The following is a 13,284-nucleotide window of genomic DNA, read 5'->3' as shown; positions in this document are numbered from 1 at the left end:
ATAAAAACCATGCTAATCAGTGGTTAGAGAGAGGGAGCTTATAAGATAATGTAACTTCCTCCAACCCTGAAGGCATGAATTTCTGTATTCATAACCGTACTGGGCCTGACTGATGTGCTTTCCGGAATATAGACTTACTCCCTGAACTCAAAAGCATGTAACCACTATGTCCTTTCTCAGAAAAATACCTCCTCTTAAGACCATGTCCTGTCGGAACTGGTTTTATCATGGCTTTGGACATAAATAAAATTGAATAGTTTGTATAATCAAATATTCTCCTAAGCTGTAAGGGTGTTTTTTCTTTTGTAGCAGTGGTTTCTTAAGAGTACAAAAACCTACTATTTCTTTGGAAAGTATGCCAGAATGAAGCCTCAAAACAATTTGTGCACCATTTCACCAGAAGTGTTAAATAACCTTTAATTAGAAATCAAAGAAATTATTAAAAGCTCTCAGTCCGTATCAAGAAAACAAAATACAACAAGATGGGAAGCCTGAAATTTTTCTTTGAAAATGTACATAAAATGTGTATGCCTAAAGAATTTCTGCTCTTTGCAGAAGTTAAGGTGCCAAGTCGGCTGGGAGCTGCAACTCATATGTCATCTTAATGACACACCTTGCTGCTATGAGAGGGCACTCAGCCATGTGCTTTTTAACTGTTTCTTATTTGTGGTGACATAAAGGAGTTAACCCCAAATGGACCATCAAGAAGCTTTTCTCAGAAATGTTTCTTATAGTCTACACAGTTTAAATAATAAAAGTTTGGGTTTGTGATAGAAAGGCTGTAGTTGTTCTTGCCTGACTATTAAGGCAGATGAACTAGTTGACTCAAGCCCATAGTTAATGGGAGGGACAGAACCCATACTTACGAGTTCTTGACTCCCATCCCTTATCTCCTTTCTCTCAACAAAAATCTTAGTTGGTCACTTCCCAGGCTCTTTTGGCCTTTCTTGGCTGGGTAGATGTCAAGTTTATTGTTTCAGGGTCTGCATTTCCAAGAGCCTGGGTTAGTACTGATGAGCTGATGCTGTGTCGTGTGCCAGACTGGTGGCATTACACACATGGAGCTTCAGAGAGACGTACAGTAAACCTGACATGACCCACAAGCAGCTGTTTCCTTTTGCTCTCTGTGATTGTTTAAATCAGGTGAATGATACAAAATGTACATATAACCCAAACTTCCACTTCTGTCTGCACACCCGCTCCCAGCTAGACTTGGGGTAAGACTTGGGACAAGCTTGCAAGCACCTCAGCAGCCATGTCCTCCTGGGTGGATGGTGAGTAAACGCACTGCTGGGTGCATCTGAAACCTCTGCATTCCTCTCCTGCCAGTTCTCTCGGCTTGGTGCTGCTGTTGCCTTCTTTTTCTGTCTGAACTTTTTGAGTTCGGCTCCATCACAGGAAAGAGTGAGGCAAGAAGCGGAGAGGCTTCCTGGCTCAGCAGGTGCCACAGTGGCCCCTTGTTGCTAGCAGCAACAATTATGGACTGCTCTGTCAGCCCAGCTGGTTGTTGGAGGTCTCAGTGGGTTGCAGGAATGTGTAACAGGGCTGCTAAACATGCGTGTGGTGGCAGCCCCAGAAAAAGGGGGTCTAAAAGTGCCCGAGGAATACAGATGTGTTTTGTGCAAATATGGGAGCTCATGAATAAAATGGATTCTGTTATATCATCCTAAGCAGATGACCACACAAACGGAGGAGTTTTAAAGTACAAAACACACCTCCAGCCAGATTACCTAAAGTGGGTCCTTCTGTCAGTCATGTTAAGTATAGTTGTTTTGTTTTATTTTATTTTAATTTTGTTTTGTGGAGAGAGGAGACTCTTTCAATACACTTTCAGGTCTTCACCCCACAGAAGAGGATGGGGAAACTGCCCATCTGCCCTCCTCTCCTTTTGCAAGGGTCTTGCAGTTCCCAGCTAACCTGGCTAGCTGAACCTCACATCCATTTTAAGTATTGATAACTTATTCTTTCCTGCTGCATATGGCCTCCTGTCTTCTGAGCTAGTCACTTAAATAAGAGTTTACAGGAACACAATATTTGGGAGCAGGTATAAAAGCTTACTTGGTTTAAAAAACACTCTTAATTCAAACTCATTTAAAGCTTAGTGAAATATATTAAAATAGAGCAGAAAATTCAAAATCTAGGGAAATTTAAATCCAAGCATATTTCAATATATAAGTTAATAAGTATATATAATCAATATATAATCAGAATGCCCAGATCATTTTTTTGTTCCTATATGAAATATTGCAATTACTCTGTATTAACTATTTAAGTATTTTACTGTCTGTGATCTCACTCTAATGTGAAGTGAAACTTTCAGTTTGGATGTTTTTGTATTTTTCCATGAAATGAAAATAAATCTATACTGATATATGATGGAACATATACTGCTTCTCATACATGAAGTAATAAAATCCATGAGGTAAAGGCAAAACTCAATTTTAACTATAATATGATTAATGCTTCAATAATATTTGATCGTTTCTGTAAATGAGATTAATGGTTAGAGTCAGAGTAATCCATTCCATGTCTACAGTCTGAATTTGCTCAAGTGTTGCTACAAAAATTCACAGATACAAAGAAAGGTGTACAGAACAAAATCTAGAGTGGCAAATCGAATTTTGCATTAGAACATGTGTTGTTCTAGATTTTACATTTGGACATTCTCTGGATTGTCTTTGCAGGTTGGATAGAAAACAGAAAATTGCAAGTAAGCATGGCATCTTGTACTACCTGCACACAGATGATCTGAGCATAAATACATCCTTCTAAAGTTAACCTAGGCTCTTGTAACAAATTTCTTAGCAAATGTTAGACCGTCTCCAGCACAGGTCTTGTATCTGCCATCATAAGACAGAGAGCAGGACGGTCTAACAAGTCTCACATTCATGAGGATGGCATGGTATAGCTAGTTAATATGCTGTTACCCTCTCAGACGCTATATTTGCCACATGCTTCTGCTATATGGTGCTTATATAAACTCAGTGCTTTTTTTATAAATATGTGCAGAAAATAAGATAAAACAGAGGCTGTAGGCAGCTGGTTTTAACTTATATCTAAACATGGCATTCAAATGTTAATTGGGTGAATAAATCTTGTTCATTTTACAGACATGAAACTGTCAGTAGAATAAAGCTATTTATTACAGGATAATGGTTTCTGACACCTAATAAATGCCAAGATGAAGCTACTTATTGAAAGTATATCAAAATATTCTGTTGCTGTTTGCCAAAATCAAATATTCAGGAAAAACTGACATGCTTATTTTCTAAGTGGTAGACACTAATATCTTGGCATAATTCTAACATCACAACTAAAAACCTGATGCAACAATGGTATATAAATGCAGCTCAAGAACAAATTATCGGCATGCAGGTTAACAAAATCCAGTAAAATTTTGTGTGCAGAATTCCTTAGATTTTTTTCTGCCCTTTCACTATGAATTGCGTGTATTTACTTGAGATAACTGTTCATTATATTATTTTGTGGTTTTAAATTTATTTTATCCAAGCATTGTTTCACAAAATCAGTTTAACTTCACACCTTACAACCAGAAACTCAGGTGACAGAATACAGGTGAACAGGGAATTTAGGATAGTTTTATATGCACCTTCAGTCAGGATTTGAGCAATGCTCCTTTGGAGTTATGGGGCCAGAAGGGGCTCAGTCACGTTTTGCTATTATTTTTTCCATCTGCTTCCAAATAATCAGTATTTTCAGATTTACTTTTGCTATTCAGTATTAAAGATACAGCATGTTTAAGAGCTTTGACTGTGGGTGGTTGTTTCCCCCCCTCACAGATGGAAGACCTTTAACTCTGGATGAAATATGGAAAAGTGTTCATGCATGCTACCAGGCTCGTCTGCTGGAGGGGCCCTGGGACACTATTACACAGCAGGTGAGAAACCACTGGTCCTTTACAAAATTAATGAATGCAATATATGCCTGAATCCTCCATGGCCTTATTCCCCTCCTGGATACAAGTAAAATAGACAAAAGTCTAACTGAGGTTGTGCTGAGCCAGTTACCAACAATAGTTTTAGTCCTGGATTTTGAGGAATGTATGGCTGTTCACAATGTAAGACTTAACGTGACAGTATCTTTCTTTTAAAATACTTTTTCAAGCCAATCCTGAAAACTTCAAGCAAATTCTGAGTAATCGTGGGTTTGGGTAAATACAAAAGTAGACTTATTTATGTAAGTAAAATATACGAGGGTAACATTTCACAGATTGTCTATTAATCAAATTACCAAAAAAGACTGTGTAATTTTCAATTTTAAATAGACTTGCAATCCTTAGGATTGAAGGAGAGAAAATTGGTCTCTCAATCAAATAATGTTATTGCTGACTAATGTCCTTAAGAATCAGTAGTTAATGAATGCCACATTTTAGAAGAGGAAGCAGATTAGTAAACTGTGATATCACTGCCTTTTTTTAGAGCTATTCAAGCCACTTTTATTTAAGTGGTTTTAAAGTCACCAGATCATTTCAGCAACCATTCCCAGACTTGTGATGATGGCTCTCTTGAAAACGGTCACACTTGTTCATGGAAGAGCGAGGTATGGTTCAGAGCAGAGTTGGTGGCTCTGGTTTATTCCCTCAGCTCCAGGGCTCCACTGCAAGTTTGGACAAAGAATGGAAACTCTCCAGGTGTGAATTTTTTATCATCGGACAAAGACATTAATGTGTCCTTTCTTCCTCCCCTTTCCTTCCTTGACTTTTTGATTTTAGCTGTTTCCAGGTACATAGGTCTCTTACCACAGCAGCTGGCACAACAGGGATGTAACCTCAATTGAGTTCTACAGGTGTTTCCTTAATTCAACTAATACAATTTAATTACAGCATGCCTATTTGTAGATGGTACTGAATCATGGGAACACAAGCAGCATTCATGTTTTTGCAGCCACGGACTGTTATTTATATTATAATAGCTCCCTGAGAACTTAACAAGCACTGGTTTTCTGATGTTTGCTCTGTATGTCTGAATTCTGGTTGTGAGTTTGCAGATTCTCATAATACACGCTTTTACATAAAGTATTACCTGACTTGTTTACTGCAGAATGAAGATGAAAGAAGATTTTAATAAAATAATGTAATATGGTAGCAGATAAGTGATTTTCTGCACAAGAAAGTATTGCAGTTCAGATTTCTCAGTAAAGTTTTATAATTTAAAGCTGAAGTTTCAGATTTGTAGCTAAATCGTAACTGTTTCTGCATAGAGAGGCAGAGGATGCGATTAACTTTGCCTTCACTCCATCCACCTTCTTCTGTTCCCAGTAGACATTGACCAGTAACCCCGTGGTCAGATGCTAGGTATCCTTTAGGGCTGACATCTCTGGTATTTCCCAGCTGAGCTGTTCTGGCTTGTGGATAGTTTATATTCCCACCTGCAAAAATGTCCAGGTGGTGGCCATCTCTATGCTCAGACTATGCTGTGGCCTCATGCCGTGTTCAAGCTCCTCTGGAGAAAGCAGTCTCTTTCTATTCATCTGCAAAGCACTGCAAGAACCTACAGCTCTCTATAGGTAATAAATCGTAATGCAATACTACTGAGAATAAAGAGTAAACAGTATGTTTGGAACGTGTAAAATCAGAGTGGTGCAGGCCAAAAGGAAAACCTGGTCACTCCCACACAGACATTATTTTTGCCTCTAAAGGAGCAGTAAAGTAAAACTGTCCTGCATCTAATAACTAGAGATGTGCGTAAGGTACATGCACACAAAGGCTTGCAGAAACAGGTTTTATATGTGGTAAAACGTGTGGAATGATGAACCCGTTGTCTCTGTGACACCTCTCCAAAGGCGGTTCAGCCAATGTGGGTCCAGTGACGAGCACAAACTAAGATGTAAGGAAAAACATTTTGGAGAAATTGGCAATGTTATAGCAGCAGAATACTATTGAACAGAACATCAAGCTGACTTTCCATTAAGTAAGGAGATTACAAACTAAGTCAAGCTGCTTATCCTAGAGTAATATATGCTGTACCTCAGGCTGATAGCACAGAACTGGAACTGCTGGCAGGTAGCAGAAGCCAGAGAAGTTAAGATTTTCCAGCAATCCCACTACGTAATTTGGGATTACTTTACCTTTTTTTTCTACACCATTTGTATGTACGCCTTCTCCCAGAACACTGTGTACTTGTGTCTCAATGCCGTTGAATTCCACTGGCTTCAGGGAGGTTAGCCTGCTTTACCTCGGTATTGAACTTGGTCCAAAGGCCCCAGCTGCATTCCTGGGTTGGAAATGCACTTTCCCACATGGCTGTGAGAGAGAGCCTCTGGGAACGCAGCTTTAAGAGGTCTACAGTTTTAATTTTAGATGAAAGCAGAAAGGCACCAGGCAGTGAGGGTGCATTTGCTTATGGTCATTCAGTCAAATGATGAGAAGACAAAGGAATGCATGGCTTGTGGACACGTACATCTCTGGAGCAGAATCAGGGCAGAGGAAAGCACCAGTACAATTAGCAGCATCAACACTATCGTATTTTCAGTGCCAGCAACCAATGATGCAACAAACACTTCCCCTTGTAAACTGAGAGAGGCATATGCCAGTCCAACTATAAAACAGCAGTAAAAATCAGAGTATTCTCAAAGGAATTATGAAAGATAATAAAAACATCCTGTAAGCACTAGCCTGTAAGCCTCAGATCAAAGCAAGAGTTAGGTCTATAAGAAGAAGAGTATTTTTCCACCTCAAATGAATCAGGGTTCTGAATTGAAATACAGAGTTTTCTCTTTTTCTGCTTTTCTGCTGACCCATTTTGTTATGTGGGTTAGGCTTTGCCTGCAGGGACACAGATCGTAGAATGCAAGTCACTGGGCAAACTCACCAAATCAGGCTTGAACTCTCAGTACACGTGAACGACAGAGACAAAAGCTTTAGGATTTTGCTCCAAAACAGATACAAATTTTAAATTCTACAAGCAATCCACCACTGGGAAGAAAAATTGAGTTTACCACTCTCCACACATAATGCTACAGAATTTTTAACTAGGGCTGATTTTGCACTTTCATTCAATAGTTGGCAGATTAGAAAAAGAAAATCATACTGTCTTTTTTTCTCCCAACGCCACGATCTTACACTAATCGTTTGGGACTTATAGTCCATGTATTTTATGAAATATGGGTTCCATGCCTGTGCACATTTTTGATACAACTGTATTTTGACTAATACTCTATATGGTAAAATATATCTGAGATCAGGAACTGAGACACTGCCTAAGCTCCAAGGAATTTAGCTTTTTGGCAAAATGTAATTTTATGTAACATTTGAACTTTTTTAGTTAGTTCTGAGTATTGTGGAAAGTCACACTCATTTTCAGAGAAAGCATCTTCAAATATTTTTACTGACTATATTATTTTTGTTGCAAAAAGCAGAAGTCAACTAGTTACCTTCTCATAAATAAATTAACATGATAAGGTTGCACAGTATTTTATAATGATAATTGATAAATGGTGATGATTTAATTGCACTTCCTCTAGTAATAATCTTAAAATGCTCAAATGAAGTTCCTATGATTGGCTTTCTTCTGAGTTAAATCTCCCTGGAGTCTTCAGTCATCCCTTTCTACATCCGTCGGTAACTTGCTTTAGCTGTTTTAAATAATACAAATCAATTATAACACACAGCTGTTTAACAAAACTTCTAAATGTTGCTACAGGTCTCTGTGGGTATTTCCTGATGGCTTATAATGACATCAATTTAGCACACCTGGTAAGATCTGTGTGAGCTGGAAGTAGCTTAATTCTGCAACGACAGGAAAATTAAGGAGTATTTATGGATTACTGTTGCATTTCAGAACTGTTGCCAACTGTGATTTTAGCTTCTTTTTACAAAGAGTCAGTAATGGAATTGCAGAAATCGCATGCCTGTCTCCTGAATAGTTTGCTTGTAACTTGGTGGGTGCTTTTGAAGATAGTTATTTCTCTCTACACATTCTACACAAAAGAATGCCTCTTCACCTTTTTGAATTAATGGATGCTGGAAATGTACTCTTTACAAGAAGCTCCCTTCCAAGTCTTTGTAGCCTTTCGTGAACTGCAGACAAACAGAGCTTTCCTCTGTTGGCTCTCAGTTAGATTTTCCCGTTCAGCTTGACTTAGGGTGGAATCCCGGCCCTGCATCCCCCGTACCACCATGCTGGGTAACCTTCCGGGCTCCTCAGGCTGCCAGCCCTGGTGTTTTTCCTGATTGCATTGCTTTTTAGAAGTATTTGTTAAGCCACTTATATAGCAGCCATAAAAGCAAATAAGAGATCTAGGTGTTTGGAAGATGGGGGGAGAAAAAGACAGATATGTTAGACTGCGAGAAGCGGCAAGTAGGATGAATGTAAAAATAACGCTAAGGTTCTGGAGAGGTTTCAAGTAATAGTGGAAAACAAAAACAAGACACATTATCCAAAAAATCAGGCAAATATATCCTCCTAAAAGAAAGTTAAGTTACAGTAAATGGGAAGAAAAGTCTAGACAAAAGAATGATGAAGTAAGGCATTGTGGTAATGGATGGCAGCAGGAGAGACATGTCTTCTTCTCTCATGTACTTTGATATTGAGCAGAGAACTCCAGCACAGTTTTAGGTAAATACATAGTGGCATTGTGTAAAACAGCTCAAACATAACTGTCCTTCTTTGTGTAATTGAACAGCAGATCCACCACATTAATATCCAGGTGTAATATACCAGAGGCATAGTTAAGTTGGCAGCAGTCCAAAGTGCCATAGTTGAATGCTAAATGATGAGACAATCCTAAAGGAAAAAAACACAAGAACAGGAAAAAGGTTCCACAACAGAGAATAGAGAATAGAGAATAGAAATGAAACAAAGGGGAAGAAATCTTTCTGATTATAAAAGTGAACATATTTTACCACATAGTAGTGCATGATTTAACGACCAGGAATTTAAAAGACAGGGATAACTAAAGTTTGGTCTGTAAAGGCTACATTTTGCCTTTTATCATTTTGGAAATTTCCACCAAGATGAATGGGAGATGTGAAGCAGCAGGAGGTGACTGTATGGTTATAGTCAGAACTTCTGTCTTCAGACTATGTGGTATTAGATCCTGCTGTAAAAGTTGGAAATACAGAGGTCATAAGTACCTGAGAATATTAGATTTTGTCCTCTTAAGTTTTAGAAACCTGCTTTTCAAAATTATGGCCTGATAATCATGAAGATTTAAGAGCATAATAACTTCCCTAGATACTATATACACACTTCGTATAAGCTATACACATTATTGCATATAGCAGTAAAGCTGCTTTGAAAGTTTTACTGTATGTCTAATGGCCAAACTTTCAAATAATAATTGAACTATTTAAAAATATAAATTAAAAAACAATGAACAGAGTTGCTCAGCTGTCCTAGTCATCCATGTTTACATTTTTCCAGCGATAAGATAACTGATTTTCTATGGAAAGTTGCTGAGGTGACAGTCTTGACTGAAGCCCTTTTTTGTTAGAATGGGTATGGGATAGGCAGTGGCAGTGCCTGAGTTTTCATCCTGGTGTGGATGGGTGCTCAGAAACTATTTCAAAGTACCTGCAGCAAGGACCAAGACAGTAGTGTAGTCTCCGCATCCACTTGAGTCATTGTTTTTTGTGGAGAGTGTGAAACGGTACTGGATTGTTGATGTACACACGCACTTATTGGAAGGTAAACTGAGACCCATTTATTTCACAGGCACCTTCTGAAACTTGTTTAAGAATAGTAGATTATTTATCAGATTGAAAAAAATGGGTAAAGACACTAGTAAATTTTCATCCTGTCTTTGCCCTCATTGGTATTTATAAAAGTGTATAAAAAGTAGAACAACAAGGGGAAGTGAAGCATTCCCACCTCAGAATACCATGTAGGTCAACGGTGAACTGCTCTCCGAGGAGGTCAAGAGATAAAATCTAGCAGAAAAGAAATGTGAATCTGGGTCTCTTGTGTCTCAGGTGAGTTCTCTACTTGCTTGTAGAGTAAAGGGGAGGTATAACTGCCTACTCGTCTTCCTTTTTGGTGTGTTTGTGCAAGACCTGCTTTGGTAGGCATGTGGCGTGAACACCTACGGGCTACTTGCATTGCTGTCACACACATACTCTGGGAGTCATATCAGGGCATCGGCCATAAACTGATCACTTTTTCAAGATGTAGTTTATGCACATGCCCAGTAACAGAAATGGTGTGGGGTTTTTTTTCCTGTGGGGAGAGGCAACACTCTGAAAAACATGAATTTCTAAGCCTACAATGAAGCTAAGTAATAACTTTATGAATTTTAGATAAAAGCCCTTGAACATATGTACTCAAGTGCATTTTTTATTCTTATCGCTTATGCAAGTCCATGTCTTAGTTATATTTTCCTGCATAGAAGCAAACTAGCAAGAGAATATTAAAAGCTGATGAGAGAACCCAATCACAGTCAGTACCAAGTATCACCAAAAATTTTCTTTTTAACAGTGTGATGTTGTCATAAAGCCTGACCTTCCCCTGAGAAAACATAGTCATAAACACAATCAAATATATGTGCTAAGGCTTAATCAATGCTTAGTGATGATGGAATGTAAAATCAAACATCCAAGGATAGAAATCGAATTGCATTATTACAGGAGGCTCAACAGTTGAAAAACTGCCCAATAAAAGAAGAATGAAAGCTTGGTGACTCGAAGGTCCTGCAGAAGTAGTCTAAAACACTAATCTGTGAGTCAGGACACTGAAGGATTATGGAAGTCACAGAGCACATGTGTCCGTACATCCCTCCCCCTCCCACCATTTTTAACCAAAACTGTTCAGACACAGTTACTTCTGTTACCAAAATGTGACTTAGGGGTGTGTGTGCAGGGCGCTTTCTGCAGACACAGGAGTGGACACATTTCATGTGTGATACCTTGGTTCTGGATTTGCCAACAATAAATCATCATTTTGCTCGTTTAACACTTTGCTGTTTCTCCAGAAAAAGTCATTCAGAGCATTCTGGTACTGACTGTAAATGCAGCAGTTTGTGAGGATAATGCAAATCTAAGCTTTAGGATGATATCAACTCAGATCTTCTGCCAGTCTGAAATTCTGCTTCCAGAAGGATGCAAAAACCTTCAGGATTCTTAGGAATGAGAAGTCTCCTGTGGCAGCATTGATTGTGTTATTCTGTCACTCCGTCTTCTCATAAAACTTCTTTTTCATGAGCCTCTCCTTCGTGGCATGCAGAAAAGATAAACCTAATGGTCTAACTTATGAATAACGATCTCTGCAAATACACTTTCTTTCAAAGTTTATTTCTCCTCTGGTGTGTTTCTGCTGTTCTATAACCTTGAATAAATTCTTAAATATGGGAGATCATTGTTGTCCATGTGATAGTCCTTTAAAAGATCCTCTGCAGTGCTTCAAGTCGTAGCTTAAAGGCTCACTTTAGAATAAAAAGGTGTGGACTGTTGAAAACAATGCTAGCCAAGTGAAGACTGAAGGGGATTCTGCTGGTTCCCTTCTGCGCTGTTCATGCACCTTCAGGGTCAGACTGTTCAGCCCTTTTTGGAGTCCTCACCTGCAATGAGTAAAGCTGCTTCCATTTACTAATAGTAGTTCTACTACAAAGAGGGATGAGTTTGCAACTCTGTCTTCAGTTTCAAAATAGTAAGTGATAAAGAATTCTCCTGCGTCTGTTTTTTTTGCAACACTTATTTCTCAATTTCATCTGAATGAGGTGTTTTTCTTCTGTCGTTTGATACTTAGCAGGTGGTTGTAATACCATCTCTGTTGTATGTCCATTCTGTCATATCAAAAGTAGTCAAGCAAACCTAAACTACCCAAATAACAGCATAGAACTGCACTATTTCTGTATTAATCCAGAGTCTGCTCTTTTTCAATATGTAGTTAAGAATCTGGAAGATGTATTCTTTATAGTACTTCAATAATCCTGTCCATTACATCACTTAATTTATAGCAGTGTTAACAGGAAAATCAATAAACATTATTTCTAAAATGTCAGGGATGTTAATGGTTTGATTTAAAAAAGGAGAAAGATTCAAAACTCTGAACAGAACACATTGATGTAGTGTTGTAGAGGCACATCTTGCTGAAACTGTGGTAGGGAAGATTTAAATCATTATGGTTCAGTCATCTTGAAAAATGTGTGTAGGTAGCTATTCTTAGACATACAAATCTTTCTTGCCATATTGTGGGATTTTGCTAAGTGGGGGAGGCTGTATACAGTATATCTTAACAGAAGGTTGCTAAGATCGCTCTTAAATCATTTTGAGTCATATCAACAGTTGCTATGGATCCCCTGATAATATTTTTGGAAAATTATTAGTACAACTTCCTGAGGAAAGGGAGTTTTACCAGTATGGATTGGAAAGCTGTTTCATAGGGAAAAATCTAAGAATGGGAAAGCTGTGTGGATATTTATTTCCGATTAAAATTTTCCGTGATGTATTGAACTTCTGTGGTTTAAACCAAGTGGTAGCATTGCACAAGCTAGCAAGTAGGTTTTATTTTAAAGCTAAACATTAATTAATAATCTGTAGCTGCCCTACAGTTTAATCATTCTTTTCCCATTAAGACTTTATGGACATAAACCTAGTCCGACTAATTTCATAGGAGGAAAAGACCAAATAGTGGACTAATACTAAATGATGTAGAACAAATACAGAGGCTTAATGGATAATTTACATATAGAGATAAAAAGCTCTAGGAGGATCCTTGCCAATTTCTGGGGCACAATTCAGGGTAGACTTTCAAGTCCTGGTACTGTTGTTACTTGAGTTGATCAGTTATTCTGAAACAAAGATTTGATGAGATTTTCCACAAGATATGTAATTAATTGAATGAATTATGATGTAATAGTATTGACTCTCTTTATTCTTTTCATCTTCTGTAGAAAAACTCTTTCAGTGCTACACATTGCATTTACAGATAATTTATCTGGCAGTGGCTTTGCTTCCACAGAACTTCCCAAGTAGAGGTGTTGTGGAAGAAGTTGTAATAGCGGGTTCCCTCCCTGGTCTGGCATTTCTCCTTCTAGGCAGAGGTTGGTTGCTCTTCTGCTCTTGCCATGACCTCTAACAATTCAGTACTGGAATGGAGCTGCCTACTGAACATTCCCCCTTATTGAATGTTCTTGTGAAAAATTGTAAAATAGACAACAACATTGGTTGCACAATATAGAAGAAGTGGATACCATTATGACACATTCAGCTCCATTTCAGAGGCAACTGGAATGGTCACAAGGTGTTGAAAACTTCATAACAATTTCCCTTTTTATTTTCTGCAGCAAGGGCTTTTGGCCAAGCCCTTTTTTTTTTTTTTAATAAAAAGC

At 38.2% G+C, this 13,284-nt stretch overlaps 1 protein-coding gene across 3 annotated transcripts in view; it reads left to right on the top strand.

Moving 5' to 3' along the window:
• Positions 1-13,284, top strand: part of ATG10 (autophagy related 10) — an 83,142-nt gene that overhangs the window by 56,073 nt on the left and 13,785 nt on the right. For all 3 annotated transcript variants that reach the window (XM_063320194.1, XM_063320192.1, XM_063320193.1), the window contains one exon: positions 3,801-3,898. In XM_063320194.1, coding sequence (XP_063176264.1) covers positions 3,801-3,898 — 98 coding nt within the window. The remainder of the gene's footprint in view (positions 1-3,800; positions 3,899-13,284) is intronic.

The sequence above is a fragment of the Chroicocephalus ridibundus genome, chromosome Z, assembly GCF_963924245.1.
Source record: "Chroicocephalus ridibundus chromosome Z, bChrRid1.1, whole genome shotgun sequence".
Classification (NCBI taxonomy): Eukaryota; Metazoa; Chordata; class Aves; order Charadriiformes; family Laridae; genus Chroicocephalus; species Chroicocephalus ridibundus.
Note: the sequence above shows the minus strand (reverse complement) of the source record. Positions and strands in the feature narration are given on the sequence as shown.